Source organism: Monodon monoceros, unplaced genomic scaffold (assembly GCF_005190385.1).
Source record: "Monodon monoceros isolate NGI ecotype Baffin Bay Population unplaced genomic scaffold, NGI_Narwhal_1 Super_Scaffold_10, whole genome shotgun sequence".
Classification (NCBI taxonomy): domain Eukaryota; kingdom Metazoa; phylum Chordata; class Mammalia; order Artiodactyla; family Monodontidae; genus Monodon; species Monodon monoceros.
The window spans coordinates 47448755-47471663 of record NW_021703766.1 but is presented as its reverse complement, the minus strand read 5'-3'; the positions used below and the strand labels follow the sequence as shown (position 1 = coordinate 47471663).

General features: G+C 51.3%; 1 protein-coding gene across 3 annotated transcripts; it reads left to right on the top strand.

Annotated features, from left to right (window-relative positions):
* The first annotated feature begins 735 nt into the window (after positions 1-735).
* PHLDB3 (pleckstrin homology like domain family B member 3) lies at positions 736-20633 on the top strand. 3 transcript variants are annotated; one of them, XM_029241608.1, is made up of 16 exons: positions 736-857; positions 1325-1689; positions 2369-2551; positions 2775-2912; positions 5846-5974; positions 6223-6381; positions 7378-7488; positions 7650-7733; positions 8047-8157; positions 13922-14021; positions 14158-14263; positions 14347-14434; positions 14615-14671; positions 18003-18222; positions 18831-18916; positions 20209-20633. In XM_029241608.1, the coding sequence occupies exons 2-16, from the start codon at positions 1456-1458 to the stop codon at positions 20341-20343; spliced, it is 1941 nt and encodes a 646-aa protein (XP_029097441.1). In that variant the 5' UTR covers positions 736-857; positions 1325-1455; the 3' UTR covers positions 20344-20633. The 3 variants fall into 3 exon arrangements, with proteins under 3 accessions (XP_029097441.1, XP_029097452.1, XP_029097434.1); XM_029241619.1 differs by having other exon boundaries at positions 738-1689; positions 14173-14263; XM_029241601.1 differs by having other exon boundaries at positions 738-1689.
* The last annotated feature ends 2276 nt before the right edge of the window (positions 20634-22909 follow it).

Here is a 22909-nt window from a genome sequence, read left to right as displayed (position 1 = left end):
TATCATTTGAAATGAGCTCTGAGGCACTTCCTGGCTTGAGTGACAGGATGCCTAATGGTAAAGACCATGGACTTTCGAGAGAACAAATATGGTGTTAACATTAACATGTGTAGACTTTGCAGACACTTGTCCCCCTCAGCCTCAGTTTCCTAACTATAAAATGGAGATAGTAATCCCTTTCTCTACTGTAGGCCGCTGTAAGGATGAAATAAATTAATGCGTGTAAAATGTTTATACTTTATACACATAGCTCCTGATATCCAGTGCTCCTTTCTCACATACCAGTTATTTTCCTGTTTTGGCCCAGAGAGGAAAGGGTCTGGCTGAGACCTTTAACCTCTGCCCTCCACCCATAGCAAAGTGGTGGTGGTGGGAACATACTTCCCCCTGTCTCTGGGCGGGTCTCTGACTCAGCTCAGGGCACCCCCCTCCCCTTGCCCAGCTCCCCAAACCGGTCGGGGCCCTTCTAAAGGGCTCATTAGAGGGGAGAGGCCCCTGTCTCCATTCCTCTCTTCCTTTCAGGATTCCCAGGGTCTGGACATTATACATAGGTGACCAAGGCGCCTGGCCCTCCAGGGGGGGAGGAATGGGGGCGCTGGAGGCAGAGTTGGGGGGTCGTCATGCTGGGCTTTCCGAGGGTTGGGCAGGGATGGCCGGATGCCGCGGCTGCGGGCGGGGCAAGCTGGTCGCTCCCTCCTCCCTCGAGAGCTGTTGGACCTGTTGTCCCCATCCACTTCCGGGCTGCTGGGAAGGGGGACAGAGCAAGCTCTCTCTCCTCCCTCTTCCCCAGCCACCTGTCTAGTGGGCAGAAACTGCAGCGCCGCAGCGCAGAAGGGAGCGCGCCGAAGCCTGAGCCGGTGAGGGGGCCGGGGCTTGGGTGGTGGAGGGGGCTGGAGTTCTGGAATCTAGCTCCAGGAGGAGCCGAGGATTCAAGGCCCCTGGTTCGTCCAGAGGGAGACCAGGAGCCCCGACTCCTGGATCCCTCGGTGAGGCGGCAGGGGGCCCGCTCCCTTGCACAGTGGGATCGGAGCTGAGATTACTGGACTCCAGAGAGGACGCGGCGGAACCCGACTCCTGAGTCCGCGAAGGAGAAGGTGTTGGGGTCCCTCTAAAGTGGTCCAAGGGATTGTGCGGGGCTGCTGGGAGAGTACAAGACTCGACACCTGGATAGCAGGGAGAGGCCGCTAGGGGGCGGACTAGGACCCCGGACTCAAATTCTGGTCAGGCCTCCGGGGGAGTGACGCCCTAGGAGCCATCGAACTCCGCCCCTAGAAACTCCAGGCCGCGCCTCAGGAATGCTCAGTCGCCTCCTTTGAACTCTTAGGCCCCGCCTCTGGAGCGCTCTCCAGAGCTTTCGGGCGGGGCCTTGAGCCCTCCTGGGCCCCGCCCCCACGCTACCGGGCCACGCCTCCCGAACTCCAGGCTCCGCCCACTCGACAGGAGTCCGCAGAGGCCATGGGGACACGGAGCAGCCCGGACGAGGGGACCCCGCCTTCCGCGGTCCCCGAGTGCGACGCGGAGGTCCGATCTCAAGGGGCCGCCCAGCCCCGGGAGCTCCCCGAGGACTCCCGCGAGCAGGAGGTGCCCGAGGCCCCAGCAGAGCTTCCGAGCGGCCAAGGGGCTGAGCAGCAGACGGAGGAAGAGGAAGAAGTGGGAGAAGGCAGCAGCACGGAGAGCAGCCGCGATGCGGTGAGGGACCCGGAGGGCGAGAGCCACGGGGGGACCCAGAGAGACAGACCCAAACGGGTGACAGAGACACAGAGAGACATGTATAGAAAGACCAGATAGACAGAGACCCAGAGACAGGGAGACTGAGAGACAGACCCAAAAGAGTTAGAGACACTGAAAGACCAGAGACAGAGACTCAGAGAGATGGGGATAGAGACACAGACAGAAACTCAGAAACAAAGATGCTCAGAGAAACAGAAAGAGAGACAGAGAAACCTTGAGAGACGGAGATACTCCAAGGGAGAAAGAGAAATAGCGATTCAGAGACGGAAGACAGATACTGGGTCAGGAAGATGAAGCCCAGATAAAAGGGGGAAAGACTCAAGGAGACCCGGGGGGAGAGAAAGAGATGCAGGACCTTCGGAGACGTGACGCCAAGAGTATGGGAACTGGATAAAGAAAAAGAAACACCATCCTTGTGTCGGCTCTGTGCCCTGGGCACTGCGAGCCCCTGGGCCACCTCCCGGGGCCAAGCGATCCCTGGACCTGCACCTTCCCCTCCTTGAATTAAAAGAACTTGGTGGTAGAGTTAAACGCCGACTCAGACCGCCTGAGGGGATGTTTGGGATGGAGAACAGACCTATTTAGTGACTGCAGGGGGCGAGTCCTCCCCAATTGACCACGCCCTCTTCAACCGCAGGTGGAGACTTTGCCTTCCGTTCAGATCCCGGCCACGCCACCCGCAGCCTCTCAGGCTGGGGAAGGGGTGCGAGAGGCGGCGCGGCGGCTTAGAGCCCAGCAGTTGGAGGCACTGACTCGCGTGGCTTTGTTGGAGCAGCGAGTGAGGGAGCTACAGCGTCAGAGGAAGGAACTGAGGATCCAGGTGAGGCTGCAGACCTCTTGGGAATTCTGCCCCCAACTATTGGGGAACCCCACAGGGCCAGACTCCCGGTCCTTTCCAACTGCGGGAGCCCAGCTCCATCCTCTCTCCGAATCCAGGCGTTCAGATTCACAGGTCCCTCGTTCAGACCCAGGCGTCCGAGCCCCCAGCCCCCTCCTACTCAGACCCAGGCCTCTGGGTCCCAGGCCTTGTATTCTCTCTGCAGATGGAGGTGGAGGTGACCCTGCTTCGGGGTGAACTGGCTGGGGAGCGAGTGGCCGTATGGCGCAAGGAGGAGCACCTCTGGGAGCTGCTGGGGCAGCAGGTGGACTCAGAAAAGGGCGTCCAAGAGCAGCGGGAACAGGTCTGTTTGCCCTGCTGGGTCTTCCTCCTCAGTTTTCTTCCTTGTTGGACAGACATTCCTTGTGGTGCTTCTGGGCCCTGGGCCCTGAGGTTATCCCCATTCCCCAAACGGGGATCCTTGGGCTGGGGGCAGGGCGCAGGGAGTGGGCCTATGCCTCTTCCTGTTTCCCTCCTCCCTCCTTGTCCATGACTTTAGGGCCTGACTCACTGGTTCATCTTCCTTTGCCCCATCTCTCTCTGCTCTTTAAATGTCATATTGTGAAAAACATCAAACCAACAAAGATAGAGGAGTCAGACGGGCTGCCAGGTGGCGTGCTCCCCAGCTTCAGCAGGGATTAATCCTCCATTCCTGTTTCCTATCCCCCAATTGGCTTCCCTGTCCCTAGTTTTGAAAGCCAATCCCAGACATCATATTGCCTGTAAATGCTTTAGTTCTTATCTTATAGATAAGAACTCCTTTTAAAAAACATTATCCCCATATCATTGTCACACCTGAAGAATTAATAAGTTCTTAATACCGTCTCATTTCCAGTCAGTTTTCATGGGTCTGAGGTTGTCTCAAAAACAGCTAACAGTTGGCTGTTTGAATCTGGTCCCCCAAAGGCCAGTATATTGTAGTTGGTGAAATGCCTTGTGTGTATTGTTTCACGTCTAATGGTCCCTGCTTACTGTACTATTTGTTGGAGAAACCAAGTCTTCTGTTCCATGGTCAGTGTGTGACCGGTTGCATGCCTGGGGTGTCCTTTATCTCATTTCTCTTCCTGGAAGCGGGTGGTTGGTTAGATGTAGAGGCTGGGTCAAATTCAGATGTGCTGTAGTGCTTCCTGTGTGCTGGGTCAGGGGGACATTGTCTCTGGTCCTCCAGACCTCAGTGAGCTCAGTCTGATCCCTTTGTAATAGTTATTTACCTAAAGGCTTTAACATCCATTGGTGGTCATTGCTTGGACCAGCTGGCACTATAGGTTGGAAAATGGTAACTTTGTAATTCTATCAAACTCTCTCTTTGCCCTTATATATTGGAATTTCCTGGGGCTGGGTCCTGAGTCTTCATTTACTTCAAAGAGCCTATATTTCTCCCAGCCCTGATTTCTCTCTCAAAATGTAGATCTACGTGTCCCACTTCCTAGGATACTGGTTCCTAGATGCTCCTTCCTCCCCCAGGACCTGGGATTCCAGACCCCAGCCCCTCCTCCCTCTAACCCAGGAGTCCAGGCCCCCAGCCCCTCCTCCCTCAGACTCAGGAGTCTGGCCCCTTCTCATTCACCTTATCCAAAGCTGACCTCAGCAACTCCCTTTTCCACACTGTCCCAGTCTCACTGTCCCTTTGGCCACCAGGTCAGAGTCCTGAGCCTCGCTCTGCGTGCCTCCTTATCTCTCACCCCAAGCCTGTCAGTCACCATGTCCTGTTCTTTGTGCTCCCTGAACCTCTCTTTCTAATCTGTCTCCTTTACATCTGCACTGCTCAGACCTCACCTCACTCATTGCTTGGAGGACTCATGAAGGAGCTGGTCTCAACCCCTCAAGCCTATCTCCCAGAGGGATGATTCCACACCTAGATCCTTTCAATCCTTCTATGACTCCCCATTGCCCCAGGATAAGGGCTCCTCAGCCTGGTGGGCCAAACCGAATGTGAGCTGCATCTTGCCTGCCTTTCCACTGTCATGTCCCACCTGTGCTCCCCATCTCTTCCCTCTACCCCACCTTCTCCCTTCTTGACCAGAGTTTGTCCCTACACTTCCCTTACTTTTCAACTTCCATTCATTTGCTCCATGCTGTTCCCCTCTATCCAAAATGCCCTTCCAGCCGCCTCTGTCTCCACCAGTCTAAATACTCCCTGTTTTTTTTTTTTTTTTTTTCCGGCCACACCACACAGCATGTGGGATTTTAGTTCCCTGACCGGGGGTCGAACCCATGCCCCCTGCAATGAAGCATGGGGCCCTAACCACTGAACCGCCAGGGAATTCCCAAATACTCCCTGTTTTTTTGAGACTCACCTTAAAATCCTCACATCCAGGAAGCCTAGGATTACCCCAGTAGAAATTGCTCCCCGTGTTCTGGGTTCCCACAGTCTCTGTGTTTCACTGCCCTGATTGTCCCAGACTGTAACTGGCTGTGTCCCCTGCTGGAGCACAGGGCCCAGGTCAGACCCCCTTCTGGGTCCCCAGTATCAATCACCCAGCCTGGATATATTTTGCATTCATTCCCTCATTCATTTTTTTTAACTTATTTAATTGAAATATAGTTGATTTACAGTGTTGTGTTAATTTCTGCTGTACAGCAAAGTGATTCAGTTATACGTATATATATACATTCTTCATCATATTCTTTTCCATTATGGTTTATCACAGTATATTGAATATAGTTCTTTGCGCTATATAGTAGGACCTTGTTGTTTATCGATTCTGTGTATAATAGTTTGCATCTGCTAACTCCAACTCCCAATCTATCCCTCCCCCATCTCCAGCCCTGGCAACCACAAGTCTGTTCTCTATGTCTGTGAGTCTCTTTCTGTTTCGTAGATTAGTTCATTTGTGTCATATTTTAGATTCCACATATAAGTGATATGATATGGTATTTGTCTTTCTCTTTCTGACTTACTTCACTTAGTATGATAATCTCTAGATCCATTCGTGTTGCTGCAAATGGTGTTATTTCATTTTTTTAATGGCTGAGTAATATTCCATTGTGTATATATACACCACATCTTCTTTATCCATTCATCTGTCCCCTCATTCATTTCTTAAACAGCTGTTTACTTGACACCTGCCCTGGGTGGGCCTGTGTAAGTGTGAACCAGTCAGACAGGGTCCCTGCCCTCATAGAGCCAACACCCCAGAGAGGGAGGGATTTGAGATCTGGCTGGCCTGGCCCCCGCTGGCCTCTGTTTCCCTCCCTGTGCTCAGGCTGAGGCTAAGAGCCTGGTTGTTCATTCAGGAACAGAGGCACCTGAGCCAGGAGCGGGATCGTGTGGAGGGTCTTCGCCAGAGACTCCGGGAGGCCCAGGGGCAGCTCGACTTGCAGCCGGAAGACCAGCATGAGCGGCTTCTGCAGGGAGTGCAGGAGGTGAGGGTCCACTGGACCCACTCAGGGACCCGGTGTCCAGGCCGCTCAGGACCCAGACATCCAGGCCCTCAGTCCTCTGCTTCCCCACCCACCTAGTAGCTCGGGCTCCAGCTCCCTAACCCCCAGGAGTCTGGAATCTGGATCCTCAGCCCCCTCCTCCCTCATTGCCCAGGATTCCCGGCCCCAGCCCACTACCCTCCTGCTTCCTAGGGGTCCAGGCCTCCAGCCTTTTTGTGTTTCCCCCACAGATGAAGGAACAGCTGGATGTGGCCCAGCATGCCTATGAGGACCTGGAATTCCAGCAGCTGGAGCGGGAGAGCCAGTGGGAGGAAGATCGAGACAGTCCCAGGGCCCGGGCACTGGACCCCAAGGTCCAGGAACTCCAGGCCAGCGTGGCACAGCACAGGGTGAGTTGGGCCGGGCTAGCCCTGCCTCCCTCGCCGTTGCCCTCTGTCTCCTCCGCTCCCTTCTCTGTCCTCGTGTCTTCCCTGCGTCACGTACTTCAAAATAGTAATGCCAGTTGCATCTACCATGTGCTGGGCACGGTCCGAAATGTTTCACGAATATTGAGTCATTGAATCCTTACAACAATCCTGGGAGACACGTCTTAATATTTTTTCCCACTTTATAAGTGAAGAAACTCAAGGTCAAGGTGCTCAAGTAATCTCTTCCAAGGTCACTTAGTTCATAAAGGACAGAGCTGGGATCTGAACCCACTAGATCTTCGCCACTAGGCTCCCTGCCTCTCAAGCCCTCATCCCAAATGATGCTCTCACTAGTCCTTTCTGGGGGCTTCACATTCAAGGGTCTGACAAGTCCCAACGGAAAAAGCAACATTTTGACTGTATTTAATACAAAGGTTCAAAAAAAAAAAAAATACAAAGGTTCCCAGGGTTTTGGATTAGAAAGTTCTAATGTGGGTCTCCTTTCCCCGCCTCTATTTCTGCATCTTTTTCCTGTCACTGTCTCTTTTCCCATTTCTGTCTCACGGCTTCTGTCTGTTTCTGTTCTGTTTCTGTCTTGTCTCTGCATCTCTGTCTTTTGGGGTCTGTCTTGGTTCTTTTCTGTATCTCTTCTGGTTTGTCTCTGTCTTTTCCTTTCTTTCTCTCTCTGTTCTTGGCAACGGTGACTTTCTCTGGGTCTCCGTCTTCCTCGGTCTCTGGATTTTGGATCCTCCATCCCTCCAACTCAACTTCAAGTCTCTCTGGACCCCCCTAAAGGGGAGGAGGACACCACGGAGGTTAACTCTAAGTCCCCCACCCCCTCCCAGGCACCCAAATGCCAGGGTCTCTGTTATGGGGTGGAACAAGCCCCAAGCTCTCAAGGAGGACCTGATTCTGTGGGAACCAGCCTGGGGATCCTGGGGCAGCTGAGTAACCAGGGCTCTGGGGGGTGCCCTGCAGCGCCGGATCCAGGTCTTGGAGGAGCAGCTCAAGTCACTGGGGGAGCAGATGGCAGCTGAGAGCCGGGGGCTGAGCCAGAAGAAGGAGGAGGCCCTTCAGGCCCTGACCCAGGTAAGTTCACCCCAGGCACCTGTCCTACTTGCCTCACTTCCCCCTAGGGCATCCCATTGCCTCCCTGCACCCCAGGTGTCTCCTGGCATCAGGGAGAGCTGCTGGGATGGCCCTTTCCGACCCTGAGGCGTGGCAGCCCTTGATGTCTTGCTGTCCCCTAGGAACGGAGCAGACTTCTCAAGCTTAATTGCCTTCAGGGAACCCCTGGCGAGGACTTCTCTGAGCCCAGCCAGGCCCTCACCAAGGTATGGGGATTTCATGCGCCTGTCAGCCCCCTCCTCCCTCAGACCCAGGAGTCCAGGCCCCCTGCCCCCTTCTCCCTTGGGATCCACGATTCTCAACCCCTAATCCCTTTTCCCCCTGGGACGCAGGAGGTCCAGCCTCCAGGTTCCTCAGGGAACCAGCCATCTCTGCCCATAGTCCTCCCTCACCGAGACCACATTTCAGCTCTCTTGGGACCTTGAGCCTTTGTTTTTCCATCCAAGAAATGGGCTGGCTCTGGAGGTATGGGCGAGAGCATCCTTCCAGTGGCCAGCCACCCCACCTGTTCTCCTGCAGCTCCTGTTCACCCAAAAGACAGATCGCCAGTTGCTGGTTCTCCAGGACCCCACTGCTCACGCTGCCGCCGCCACCTCTTCCTGCCTCTTCTCCGTTCACAGCTCCCTCCAGGTGCCCCCCCAATGCCTCGTCACCCCGGGTCTCACTGGTAACTGTGGCTTTCTCTGCGGTGGGCCTGGGGGAGAGGGAAGGCTGATCAAGTGGTATTAATGTTTATCAGCCTCCAGCTTTATTATTCGTTTTCTTTCTTCTGCCTAACACCCCACCCCTCCCCTGGAGAAATGGGACTGTGCCTACCCAGGTGTAAATTTTAAAAGCCACCCAACAGGGCATATTGATAAGAAGGCCTCCTCCCCCCACCCCACTGGCCCCTGGCTCCCTCCCCAAAAGCAGGGCAGCTACTTGTTTCTTGAATATCCTTTCTTCCAGATCTTCTTAAAGCCGAGGATCCCAGCTTATTAATGGGTTAATACATTTATTGAGTATGTTGCTACCAACTTTTTATTTATTTTTTTATTTATTTCGGCTGCACCGGGTCTTAGTTGCAGCCTGCAGGATCTTTGTTGCAGAATGTGGGATCTTTTTTAGTTGTGGCATGCGGACTGTTAGTTGCGGCATGTGGGATCTAGTTCCCCGACCAGGGATGGAACCTGGGCCCCCAGCTTTGGGAGTGTGGAGTGTCACCCACTGGACCACCAAGGAAGTCCAGCTACCAACTTTTAAAGTGAAATAGAGTAGACAGTGGCAGAGTGCTATGTGTGAGGTAGGGGTGAATAGTCAACGAAAAGAGTTTTGTTTCAGTCGTGTGGATAGGGGGCCAGCGCTTAGAAATTGGGAGCTCTTGTTCTATCATGTAAGTGTTTTTTTCAGAAACATGTCTATTAGCTACTAGTTGGCTTTTATTTTCTAGCTTAAGACTCTGTCGTGGAGATTGTTTTCCACTGATACATTTAGAGCTGCCGCTTCCTTTTCAATGGCTCTGTAATAATGATATAAACAATAACAACCATAATGACAGTTAACATTTGTGGAGTCTTCATAGCGTGCCAGGCACTGTTTTAAATGCCTCACGTGGATTCACTCATTTAGTCTTTGCAACAACCCTACAAGTTGGGTTCTTCTTTCCATTTTATAGATGAAGAAACTGAGGCAGAAAGGGGAAGTTTCTTAACCAGCTGGTATGCGGCAGAGCTGGGATTTGAACCCAGGCACTCTGTTTTCACAGCCTGTGCCCTGAACCACTCTGAGCTTCTGTGTGGCACACAGTTCTACGTGGAGGCACTGAGCCAGCCCTCCCTCTGAGGATAGTGACTGGAGTTGTTTTGCCGTTTAAGCAATGCTGTTATGAAGATCCATGTATGTGTGTCTTTGTACCCACAATAATAATAACAAATTAATATCAATTATTATCTAATTAATGTCTGTTATAATATTTAATTGTTTCTATTGTCTAATATAATATGCAACATTATCTTATTAATTAATATTAACAATATTCATATTAATATTAATTTTAAGAGCTTATCGTAGGCCAGGATCTGCTCAAAGCTATCTTATGCCTTCGAGCCACATGAAGTTGCTATTATTTAGAGGTGAGAAACAGTCAAATACTGACAGTTTGAAGTGCTTCAACCTAATATATATTATATTATTGTATACTAATATTATATTATATAATTATTGTTCCATGGATATACAATTCAATAATATACATTACATGTTCATGAAATTTTATGTATATATAATTTTATTTTTTGCTCAGAAGAACCTGCAGAAGTAGGTCCTGTTATTATCTGGGTAAAGGGTTAGCAGAGCTTTTGTAACTTTCTAGCTGGAAGCTTGATAAAGGTGGATTGTCAGCTGTGTTGCCAGGCAACGTGACTTAGGGTAAATATGGCCCTTATAAGTAAATTGCATATCTATAAATACTTGGTGGGAAGCTGGGTCCATTCCTATAGAGGTGTTACCTGAGTCATTGGCTCCTGTGTACATGGAACTTCTAAGGCCAGGTGGACCCTGGCGTGGACCCCATAGCCACCTTGCACCTGGGTGTCACCTGGGGGCCAGACACTGACCCCTGGACGCTGGTGGCCGTGCTGGGCACTCTTTTATGTGTTTTGCATGAGGTCACTCGTTGAATCCTTGCATCAGCCATGGCAGGGCAGCGGGACGTTGCTCACTTTACAGAGGGGGAATCTCCCTGAGAAGAGCTGTGACTTACCAAAGTCACACACCCAGCTAAGCAGCAGAGCTTAGGTTTGAAGCCAGGCTGCCTGTTTCCACAGCCTGTGCCTTTCGGGAGATGAGGATTTCTCAGGGATCCTTCAGAACCTAAGGGGGTGACTGGTTAGCACCAGCTCAGAGGGAGCGACCGGGGACCTCGGGATACACGAAGAGTCCAGGGAGTGTTTATTTACTCAGCCAGATAAACCGTAAACAAGTGGATAAATGAATGCAGGGATTAACAAATGACTCCTCCTTGCCCTTTCCTCTCTCTCCCTCCAAGTCCTATTAAATCCTTCTCAAATTCTATACCTTCTTGCCAGGATCATGTGATGACTAAGAGTACCTTGGGTTCCAGTACCTGTTCTGCCACTTCCTAGCTGGCTGACCTTAGATACAGCTCTGTGCCTCAATTTACTTAGCTGCAAAATGGGAATGATAACAGCATTCATTGGTTAATGCATTAAAACTCTTAGTGTGATTGATGCCTGGCACATAACAGGTGCTCAGTAGTGTGGGCACCAGTTACTCTGATTAGAGTTATATTGATTGGTATTATTATAATTATTATCATTCTTATTCCACCCACTCCCACCCTCATCTCTGGTTTTAGTGACCCTATACCAGCCTCCTCACTGGTTTTCTCTATTTTAGTTTTTGTCTCCCAATAATTTATTCCCCAAACAACAGCCAGAGTGATCTTCATCCCTCCTACTTCAGCTCTTCCCACCAAAAGCCTTCCATGATTCCCCCAGTCTCCTCACCATGGCCCACAAGTCCCTGTGTGGTCTGACCCCTGCCCACCTCTCACCATCCCCCTCCCCGTACTGACTGCTCAGCTGTAGGAGCACTGACCCACCAGCACTCCATACTTGTTCCTGCCTCAGGGCCTTTGCACTTGCTGATCCTGCCACCTGGAACACCCTTCCCCTCAGTCTCCCCTGGCCAACTTTTTTTGTTTTGGCCGCCACAGGGCTTGTGAGATCTTAGTTCCCTGACTAGGGATCGAAACCAGGCCCTTGGCAATGAAAGCCTGGAGTCCTAACCGCTGGACTCTCAGGGAGTTTCCCCTGGCCAGCTCTTATCTTTTGGGCCTTAGGTCCAGTGTTCAGAAGGCTGTTCCTGGTCTTCCAGTTGGAAGGTGATCCTTTTTTATATCACCCTTTTATAACACACTCTTCGCTCATAGCAATTTCTGATGATACACTTATTTGTACGATGGCTCATTCAGTTCCTACAATGTCAGCGCCATGGAGACAAGGCTTGGGTCTCTCTTACCCACCTTTTCCCTCAGTGCCAACAATCTAAGGTCTCTCAGCTGGGGAGTGCTGGGAATATCAGTTGAATGAAGGAAAGAGTGAAGAACCACAGGAACTTGGGACTCGGTTTCCTCTTTGTGAAGCAGAGCGAAACTTTCCCGACTCCCAGGGTTTTATAAGCTTAAATGGGTCTGCCGAGGGCCAAGTACACTGTTAGGCACTTGATAAATGTTGGTCACTGTTCTAAAAAACGTTTTAAAATAATACGAATCTAGAAAATCACATCCAGGGGGTCCCTGGCGGTCCAGGGGTTAGGACTCCGAGCTTCTACTGGAGGGGAACTGAGATCCCACCACATGCCGGGTGGTGCAGCCAAAAAGAAAAAAAAAAGAGGGACTTGCCTTCATTAATTATTTGGTTACCCAGGGATATGGTTTTTGTAAGAAATGCAGGGAAAATGCTTGATGGTTTCACTTCATTCTCCTGTCTTCAGAATAGAGTTGGTTCTCCTGCATCCTCCAAGGTGACCAATGCAATTTTTATTTTAGTATTATTATTAACTTGTGGATTACATATATTTGAGCAGTGAGTATCCCTACTGGTGTTCAAATTATGCAACTTATTTATTTTTATTATCCAGGCAGAGTTTTTGCTGTTTTTTTCTTTAAGAAATGATTTCGGTTTTCTGTCTTTATTACTCTCAAATAATTTTGTTTTCATTTTTTGGTAGTTTTTTTTTATTTTGAAATGATTTAAGACTTACAGAAATTGCAGGCATAGTAGAAAGAATTCCTGCATACCTGTCACCCAGATTCTGTGATTAACATTTTACCACATTTGATATTTGCTTTCTTATTCTCTCTCTGTACACACCCACCCACATACACACACACAGTTTATTATTCTTTTCTGAAGCATGATTCCCCTTTACCCCTAAATACTTCTACTTTTATTACCTAAGGTCAAGGCCATTCTCGTACATAACAACAGTACAGCGATCACATTCAGAAGCTACCATTGAGACAATATTATTCAGGTCCACAGATGTGATTCATATTTTTGCCAATTGTCCCACAAATTTTTTTTTTTAAGCAAAAAACAAAAAAAGAAAAAATATATTTTCTGATCTAGGAACACAGGTTGCATTTGGTTATCATGTTTATTATTATTATTTTTTAAACTAATATTCCTTTTGTTCCAAGTTCAAAGGTCATGGGAGGATATTCAGAGAAAAGACCTTTCCCACCATTGTTTTCATCCACACAGTTCACCTCCCAGGGGTGGCCAGGGTTACTAGTGTCTCCCGTCTTCCCAGAGATCCTCTGTATTTAAACAGTCATGTATATACTTTCCCCCTCTTTTTGTTTTTGTTTTTGCGGTACGTGGGCCTCTCACTGTTGTGGCCTCTCCCGTTGTGGAGCACAGGCTCCGGACGCGCAGGCTCAGCGGCCATGTCTTACGGGCCCAGCCGCTCCGCGGCATGTGGGATCCTCCCGGACCAGGGCACGAACCCGCGTCCCCTGCATCGGCAGGCGGACTCTCAACCACTGCGCCACCAGGGAAGCCCTCTTATTCTGTCTCATGTAAACAGCATCCTCCTCCTTTTTATATGCTTTGGAGTTTTCCTCCATGCAGATGATCCCTAGTTTATCCCTGCCTCCTTTTGATGGGCACTTAGGTGGTCTCCGGGCATCTTTGGGGATTAACCTTGAAATCAGGTCATTTTGCACATGTCTGAGTGTCTCCACAGATATAGTCCTAGAAGTGGAATTGGGGCTCAAAGGTACCTATGCATTTGTCATTTTGATTTTCTTTTCTGTTTTTGTTTGTTTTTTCTTTTCCTTTTCTTTTTTTTTTCATTGACTTTAAAAAAGGAGCCAAACTGGCCTCCATAACGGTTGTTGCAATAAAACGGCCCCCAGCATTGTGGGAGTACACCTGGGTTTCGCACACTCCCATCAACACCGCGGGCTTTTGGGGTTTTCTTCAACAGTTTTATCAAGGTATATAGTTCACCTACGCTACAATTCACCTGTTTAAAGCGTACAATTCAGGGGGTTTTAGTTACCACGTTGTGCAGCCATCACCACAATCAATTTTAGAACATAGTCATTATCCCTAAAGAAACCTCATACCCTTTAGCCATCACCCCTCAATTCCCCTCTCCTCCCAGGCCCTGGAAACCGCTAACCCACTTCCTGTCTCCCTGGATCTGCCCATTCTGGACGTTACACTGTGTGGTCCTTTGTAACTGGCTGCTTTCACTCAGCATCACGTTTACAGTGGCTTTTTGATCTGTGCCAGTGAGACGGTGGTTTTACTTGGCGGTTCTCCAACTTCATGGTGGAGCCTGAGCATCTTTTCCTGTGTGCGTGGGCGTTGTGTGTTTTCAGGGCTCCATTGGCCTCCAGAGGACTGGAAGCCTGCCCCGGAAGAGGGGAGAGAGAGTGAGCCAGAGGGGATCCCCCCGGCCTCTGTCCTTCTATTGTACTGGTGAGTACGTACCCCTCCCCTGCGTAGGCTCTTCCCCCATTAACCCCCCTCCTGCAGCACGGGATGGAGGAACCTGGTTGCTTCTGTTGGGGGAGAGGTGGAGGGGCTTAGACACGGGAGCATCCCAGCCCCCCAGCCCTTCTCCCTGCAGGAGCCCTGGAGGCCTCGGCCCTCCCGCCCTCAGCCAGAGACTCCGGGAGACACCCCCTCTATCAGCTGCTGAACTGTGGCCCCAGAAATAGGTGAGACATCAGGGAGAAGGTGGGGAGATGGGGGGAAGAAGTCGGGCTGCTGTAACCTGCGCGTCTCTGTTCTCTGCTCCCAGTTGTGGGGCCCTCCACCTGGACATTGCCCGTATGGAACACCTCCTGCAGCGGGCTGTGGCAGAGAGGGAGCGGCTGCTCCAGGCCAGGGTGAGACGGCAGCCCCTCCCTCCTCCCTCAGCCCCAGGATCCAGACCCCCGGCCCCTCCCCTCTCAGACCCAGGATCCAGGCCCCCGGCCCCTCCTCCCTCAGGACCCAGGAACCCAGTACGTTTTTCCCACTTATTATTGGTTAGCATTCTCGTTGATGTTTTCTTTCTGCACTCACAGGAAGGGACAAGAAGGAGCACGGAAGGTGCCTCAGACCCCCCTGTACCTGCTATCATGGTCAGTCCCGCCCCTAACCCTCCCCCACCACTACTGCCCTGGTCTGTCTTGCCACCCTGGCCTCTGCTCTGTCTTATCTCACCCTGTCAGTCTCCTCCAACGGGACAGGAAAGTATCCTGGGCTTGGCAAGTGGAAGGGGAACTCGAAGGGCCTAGTTCCTGTTGCCGTCAGGGTCGTCTGTACTCGTGGCGTGTCCTCGGGTGACATGCTCCGCTCTCTGTGCCTGGGTTCCCTCTTCTGTAGGTGGGTGCCGGTGTCGGAGCGGCTGCGGCAGAATGAGGGTAACCACGTGCTGGGGCTTTTAAATGTTATCTGAATGTTTCTTTTAAAAAACTTCTGATTATAGCATATTCAAAGGTAATAAACCTCCATGTACCCACCCACCATGCAGCCCCAGTGATCATCAATATTGAATCTTGTTTTACTTATCGACTTTGTTGTACTGAATCCTCACCTAATTCCCTCTCTGCAGTGGAGTATTTTAAAGCAAATTCCAGACATTTCATCCGTATCTCACTATGTATCTCCAATAGATAAGGTTTTTTTTTAACGTAACAAAAATTCCACTGTCATAGTTTATGAGATTATTAATAATTCTGCAACTTTCTGATACATGATCCGTATTCACATTCCCTAATTGTCTCCAAAATGTCTTTTCATAGTTGGTTATTTGAATCTGGACCCAAACAAAGCACGCACACTGCATTTAGTTAAAATGTCTTTTAAAACCCTGAGATAGAGTCCTCCCTCCCTGCTTTAAAAAATGCCATTAATTTGTGGGAAAAGTCACTTATCCTGTAGAATTTCTCACACTCTGGATTTAGCAGACAGCTCCTTATTAAAATTTTATTTCTACCTACACTAAGAACATGAATACTTTTTGTTATAACAGACACTTCAGAATTGGGGAAAGTGAAGTTCCCCTCAGCTTACCTCCGGAAGTGCAGGTGTTTTCTATCGCAGAGAAGCGTTCAAATCTTTTTTTTTAATACTTTCCTACATACACCGATCAAACCATATTTGGTGAATTTATTTTCCTTGTAATCGAGCACATCATTCCCAACTGCTTTTAGTTCTCTCAACCATTTGGCATTTTCTTATTCATTTCAACCCAGTATTTACAGAGGGCCTACTGCGTGGTAGGCCCTGGGTTATATAGCAGTGACCAAAGTGACAATCCCTGCCCTTGGAGAAGCTGGCGTTTAGCAGGGGAGAGAGACAAAAACCAGCGTCAGTAAGTAAAATAAGTAGCACGTCAGGTGCTGATAAGAGTTCAGGAATAAAATAAATTGGGAAGGGCAGTGGGACCTTCTGGTTTCAGGCATAAGCTCTACCTCATTAAAAATGAAGCACTCCTGCTGTGTAGCATCATCATTTATTAAACGGTTCCCTGTTGACTGCACTGTCCCCCCCACCCCATCCCCTTACAGCTCAAGCTGCCTTCTTGTGCCCGTGAGCAAGTGTGTCTCCGGGATTCGCACCTGGAAGTGGAATCACCAGGTCAGGGAGCCTGACAGCAGCGAGCTCATCCATGAAACAGCCCCATGTGGAGGGTGCTGTGATAACTGCCGAGTTTCAGTGTAGTTTCAGTGTAGGGAAACTGAGGCTCCGAGAGGGGCAGGCGTTCCATGGAGGTGACACAGGTGGGCAGTGGGGGAGCTGACAGTCCCAAGCCCATCCCTGCTGTCCTGGATTGGGGCCCGGCTCCACCACATCCTACGTGGGTGACCTTGGTGAGTCACTTCCTCTCTAGAAGCCTCAGTTTCCTCGTCTGTCAAATGGGGGCAATAATGGGTTGTTTTGGAGAGGCAACAAGATGATCACTTGGCACAGTGCCGGCCACAGAGTGGGACCTTCCATACGTGGTGATCAGTAGTAGTGTTACCGTGTGGATTTGGTGAGATGACCCAGTGGGTGCCCTTTTTGTTTTTTTTTTTTTTTTTTTTTTTTTGCCGTACGCGGGCCTCTCACTGCTGTGGCCTCTCCCGTTGCGGAGCACAGGCTCCGGACGCGCAGGCTCAGCGGCCATGGCTCATGGGCCCAGCCGCTCCGCGGCATGTGGGATCTTCCCGGACCGGGGCGCGAACCTGTGTCCCCTGCATCGGCAGGCGGACTCTCAACCACTGCGCCACCAGGGTAGCCCTGGTGGGTTCCCTTTTAACCACCCCTTCCCCTCCTGTGCATTCCCCGGCTCCTCCCCATTTCCCCTCCTCCTCATTCTCCCCTGTCTCCATCCAATGAGTCTCGCCTCTGTTTCTCATCCATTCTTGCTTTGGCCTTGCTTCAGTGTTTTCAGCCCTTGATACTCAGAGTGTGGTCCACGGACCAGCAGCATCGGCGTCCCTTTTCCCTGGGAGCTTGTTAGACGTGCAGAACCTCACCCTTACCCCAGACCCCCACCCCGGAATGACTGAATCCCAGTCTGCATTTTAACAAAACCCCTAGGGGGTCCCCTTGCATGCTGAAGTCTGAGGCCTCAGTGTGACCACGGGGATCATACCATTCTTTGCAGGGATCATTTGGGAAGAATAGGTATGATCAGGCTGGGCCTTGTGACAGTAGACACTTTGATCACCTTCATTCTTCTCCCCTTTATGGCCTCCTGAGATGACACTCTGCCTGGGGAGTCCTGGCTCGTCAGCTCTGGCTGTGTGACTTGGGCCTAGTGACTTAACCTCTCGGAGTCTTGGTTTCCACATCTGTAAAATGGGGACAATGATGTACTTACCCCCTGAAGAGAGTTTGAGGGGACACAGAGATTATACCTATAAAGTGTTTTGTTAGCACAGGTAATAATCAGTAATTTCATCACAACAAGAATAATAACAATAATAATAATAATGGAAACAGTGCTCTCATTTATTGATCACTCACTATCTGGCCCCTGTTTTACAGAGACAGTAGATGAGGGTCCCACCAGGGTCCATCACTTCTCTAACACATCTCCGGTGTTTCAGGGTAAGCGCTAGGGTCAGGAAGACCTGAGTTTGCCACCCAGCTCTGCCACTTAGAAGCTCTGTGTGACCTCGGGTGGATTATTTTCTCTCTCTGTACTTCAGTGTGTGCTCATCTGAAAAATGGGACTCATAGTAGCCCTGACCCGAGGGTGGCCGTGGGGAGTCAAGGAATGGATGCTGGTAAAGCCCTGGGCAGAGTGTCAGTTAATCACTTTAGCTGTTGGAAATATCATCTTGATCATCATTGTTAACGAAAGGCTGTGCCGGGCCTCATACTTGAGCTACTCTGACCAGCACCCCTCGGGGGCGTCCAGGCTGCAGGACCTGCCCCCCCACCCCATGAAGTCACTGCCCCCTTCTCTTGCTTTCCCAGGCCCCGCCCACAGCCCCATCCCGCCCTCCTGACCCTCGGGTCTTGGATCTCCGGCAACACCTGGAACGCTGGGGCCACAACCCGGAAAGCTGCCCGCACATATGGGTGTCTGGAGGCTACTGCCGCGGACCCCTGGTGAAGATGGGAGGCCGCATCAAGACCTGGAGGAAGCGGTGGTTCTGCTTTGACCGCCAGGCCCGCCGCCTGGCCTACTACACGGGTAAGCCCACCCTGGCTGCCTTGGGACCCGGGCCCCCAGGACCCTGGAAGAAACCACAACAGACTTTCACCCCAGAAACCTAGGAGTCCCACCCTCAGCCCCCTTCTCTCTTAGGCCCACGAGTCTGGATCCCCAGCCCCTTTCCCCTTTAGTGATCCAGCCCTCCTCAGTAACATGGGTAACAGTTTTGTACCACTCTGGCTCCCCAGACCCCATTTTCCTAAGGTACCCTAGAGGAGCATTGTCAGTGCCCAGCCCACAAATCTAGGGTTCCAGGCCCCTCCTCCTTCCTCTCTAGGAGAATCAATGATGCTGAATCTCTCCTTGAGTCACTGCCCTTCTCAGGGGCCAAGGCACTAGGGGACCTAGGATTCCAACTCCCCAGACCTCATTCTCTGGTCTTGTCCAGTCACCACACCAGTCTCCCTCCTAGTCTCCCGTCAACATGCACTCACCTCCCAACCACAGTACTTTAGGGACCTACAAACTCTGCCACCATGTTCCTCACCCCAACCCCAGTCTCGGGACTTGGGCCCAGCGACTCCCCTGCTCCCCCCACCATACACACCTCTCACTGGCTCTGTTTCTCCCTCACCTCCCTCCATCAGACAAAGAACAGACCAAGCTCAAAGGCGTCATCTACTTCCAGGCCATTGAGGAAGTCTACTACGACCACTTACGCTGTGCCTTCAAGGTGAAGCCCCTGCTTGGTGCTGCTCTGCCCTCCTGGTTGGAGCCCCGGCTGTCAAGCCTGATCTTATCACTGGGAAAGGCCACCCACAGCCCCTACTCCATCCAGTGGTACTCCATCCAGCACAGGAAACCAACAGATTTCACTGCAGGGACCAAAAATTAAGAGCTTAGTCTTTGGCTCTCAGCCCACTGATATTTTTCTTGGAACAAAAGTTTTAGAGCAGAAATTTGGCAAACGCAGATGCCAAGTTGAGAATAAATGTCTGAATTGGGCAGGGTGAGGACTGAGGCAGCCTGGGAGCATCTAAAGGAGACGATCATTCGTTAGCATCTGCCCATCATTGCCAAATGGTGATGGGCCCCATGGTGTCTTATCATATTTATTTTTCCCCAGAGAACGCAGGAATTGGAACTTTTATAAAAATAAAAATGCAAAAAAATAAAAATAAATTAAAAATAAAAGTGCAGTGCCAGAAACTGATACAATGTTTAGAAAGCTCTGGAGAGCAACTGTGGCTTTTTAGAGCTTAGGCTGGAATCCAAGCTGTGGGACATCGGGAAAGTGACTTCCATTCTCCAGCCTTAGTTTTCTCACCTGCAGAATCGGCACTCTTCATCCCATTTCTTCAGAGTTGAGAAGGTTAGAAACAGATAATGGACGTAAAGGATTTACCTAATTCAGGGTTGGCAAGTAGGTACTCAATAAATAGGTTGTAGACACTAGGTTTTTCCCAGTTACAAATCAGGGGGACCTAGATTTCGGGGGGAGGGGAAATTTGAATGTCTATATTTATTTCTAATATAGGAGAAGGTAGGCTGGGGGATTGGGACATGGGTCCGTCCTCTTTTTTTTTTTTTTTCTTTTCTTTTTTCTGTACGCGGGCCTCTCACTGTTGTGGCCTCTCCCGTTGCGGAGCACAGGCTCCGGATGCGCAGGCTCAGCGGCCATGGCTCACGGGACCAGCCGCTCCGCGGCATGTAGGATCTTCCTGGACCGGGGCACGAACTCGTGTCCCCTGCATCGGCAGGCGGACTCTCAACCACTGCGCCACCAGGGAAGCCCCCATCCTCTTTTTGAAGTCCTCTTGCTCCCATAATTCTAAGCGCCTTCCTGTGTTAATTTATTTAACCCTCATAACCCAACGAAGTAGGTAGCATCATTTAGGAAGACAGATGGGGAAACGTTCAGGGAGTCTAAATAACTTGCCCAACCCCACAAAGCCTATAAATAGCAAGGCTGGGATTCCAACTAGGGTGGACTCATAACCATCTCCACTCCGCTTCTTATTCCAGAGCCCGAACCCTCGCCTAACGTTCTGTGTCAAAACCTACGAACGCCTTTTCTACATGGCGGCGCCAAGCCCAGAAGCCATGCGCATCTGGATGGACGTCATCGTGACAGCGGCGGACGAGAACCACGCCCCCTGAATACCCTCTCAGGGGGACATCCCAGCGAGGCTCTGCCCCGCACGCGCTGCCTCGAAGCCACGCCCACTGCTGGAAATCCTGGGCCAGCCCCTTTGGAACTCTCCCGGGAATTTTGTGGGCTCGGCGGTTCGGCAGGTCTGAGCTGCGCAGTTCTGGGCTGCAGGTGTCTTCCCGGACCGGAAGCCAGCCGCTGAGGCTCTGCCCTGGGTGGGAGGAAGATTGCGGGGGCGGGAAGGAACTATTTATTGGTGCTCCTGTGATACTGAATTAAACTTGGAGGAAAAACAGTGGTTACTGCTGAGGTTCCCAGCACAGGCGTACGGGGCCCCTCGACCCCTAGGCAGGACATCTGAGTTACGGGTATCTCGGAGACCATGCATCCTTTAGCTGTTCTACCCTTTAGGAATGGAGACCTTCAACCCCAAGGTCATGGCTGGGAGGGGCGGGGGTGTGGGGAGGCATGCGTCCTTAGTCTTGTGGCAATTTTGTTTTTTCAGTTTGTGGGCCCGCCTGCTTCCACCCTTTTGGACGTGACTGAGCTATTGGCAATTTCTAGGAACTCCTAGGCTCCTGCCCTCCAGGCCGTGACATATGTTATTCCCTCTGCCCTTCCCTTAACCACCTAGCTTCTTATTCTTCGCCTCTTAATTGGGATGTCCCCTCCTTCAGGAAGCCCTTCCTGACTCCCTCAGCTGGATCAAGTACCCCCACTTTGAGCCCTCCTGTCCCATTCCTGAACATCGTGGGTCATCACTGGTGATGGATCTATGTCCTGACGGACTGGGAGCTCCCTGAGGGCAGAGCCAGGGCTGTCCTGGTCATGGCTGTGTCCCCAGCACCAGAGGGCACATTTCATCCCATGAAAGTGGAGAAAAAAAAAAAAAAAGCTATCCTTTCACCTGTGGGTCTTTATGTAACGTTCCCTTTGCTAAGACACCTTTCCCCACTCCACCCTACTCATCATTTAGGTCATAGCTCAGATGTTTCCTTCTCCAGGAAGCCTTCCCTGATTCTCCTGGCTGAGTCAGATGCTCCCTCTGGGCTTCCCATCCCAGCCCCGATCACTCTGCCTGCTCCTTCCCCATCACGGCTTTGACTACTCTGGGTCATCCGGTTGTTTGATGGGTGTGTTTCGTGCTGGGCGGGAGCCCCAGGAGGCAGGGGTTGGGCTATTTCCATCACTACTGAGTCCTTGGCACACAGCAAATGGCCTCTAGGCAAACTAGGTGTTGAGGGAATAAATTGATAAGAAAGACGCTGAGGATGGGGCGATGGTGAACGACAGGCATAGAACTTTTCATCATTTACATCTCACCTAAGGTGTCCCCTCCTTCAGGAAGCTCTCCCTGATCCCTGGTGGGCTTCCACAGTCCCCTGAGCTCCCCAACTACAGGACCACTCCCTGACCACTCTAGGCTGTCACTGTGTGGTACAGTTCATTTCCTCCCTTAAACCTCGCTGGAACTAGGCATCCAGTCCCTCTGGTTCCCATCTCTTCAGGACCTGGGTGTCCCATCCCAGGATTCCTTAAGGATCCAGATGTGCTCCTGAAACCCCGGAATGCAAACACTCTAACCCCCAGGCCCTCGGGGACCCGAGGTGTTCCTTGGCCTCTACCTCCAGGTGTGAGGCATCTGGATTCTTGGATCATTTCATCCCTCAGCCCCTCTGCAAACTGTGCCCTTACTGGGGCCAGCTTCACGGGCACGTGACTAGTGCAGTTGACAGGTCCCATGTTCAGAAGAGCCCTCTTGACTTTAATCATCTGTGATTGCCATCCAGAAATTCTTAATTTTGTATTTGAATTTGTGTTTTGTAAGTGAAGTCTGAAGGGTGTGGAGCTTGAGCTGGGGGGACTGGAGCCTCAGCTCAAAGGAGGTCCCGCACCTGCCATCTCCCATCTCCCCGGAATAGGTTCTGTCTGCCTTCCCCTCCCTGCCTCTGCCCTGTGACTTCTGCCATCCTCCAGCCCCGACAGGGGCCTGAGTGCTCACGGGAAATTCAGGCACTTGTGCCTCTTGGCATCTCAGGTGGGGCACGGTGGCGGGCGGCTGGTGGAAGGGGAACCCAGCAACCAGTTTGCTTTAGTTGTGGGGCAGGGTCTCTAGACACCTGTAAGGGTCTGTGCTCGCCCCACCAGTATCCCTGTGCCTGAGGGAAGATGACATTAGACACCGTATGGGGTCAAGAGAGATGCAGGAAGAAATGAAAAGAGCATTTCTACTTTAGTACATTTCATGACACTCCTTCCTGCCTTTTGAACCAGGTCTCCATATTTTCATTTTGCACTGAGCCCCGCAAATTATGTAGCCAGCCCGGGCCCTGACCCCACCCCTTCTCTGACACATCCCAGACAGCACATCCCAGAAGGAGTGGGTCCGAGGCAGGCTGGGAACATCACTGGGCTCAGAGCCTGCCCTTCCCCAGGGGACACGAAACCCATAGTGGAAATGGCCCCAGGCTTGTCTGAGGCCCTGGCATGAACTCCAGGGCTGGGGACCTTGTGCCTCCACACTGACTCCTCTGTTCACCTCTCTGGGGAACAAATTCTAAACCTCTTTGCAGT

What these genes read in the sequence shown, in the direction of transcription:
- PHLDB3 (XM_029241608.1), top strand. Translation starts at nt 1,456, where the DNA reads ATGGGGACACGGAGCAGCCCGGACGAGGGGACCCCGCCTTCCGCGGTC. An exon ending in CGGAGAGCAGCCGCGATGCG is followed by an intron (nt 1,690 to 2,368) that starts GTGAGGGACCCG and finishes CTTCAACCGCAG; the next exon opens with GTGGAGACTTTGCCTTCCGT. An exon ending in CCAGCGTGGCACAGCACAGG is followed by an intron (nt 6,382 to 7,377) that starts GTGAGTTGGGCC and finishes GGTGCCCTGCAG; the next exon opens with CGCCGGATCCAGGTCTTGGA.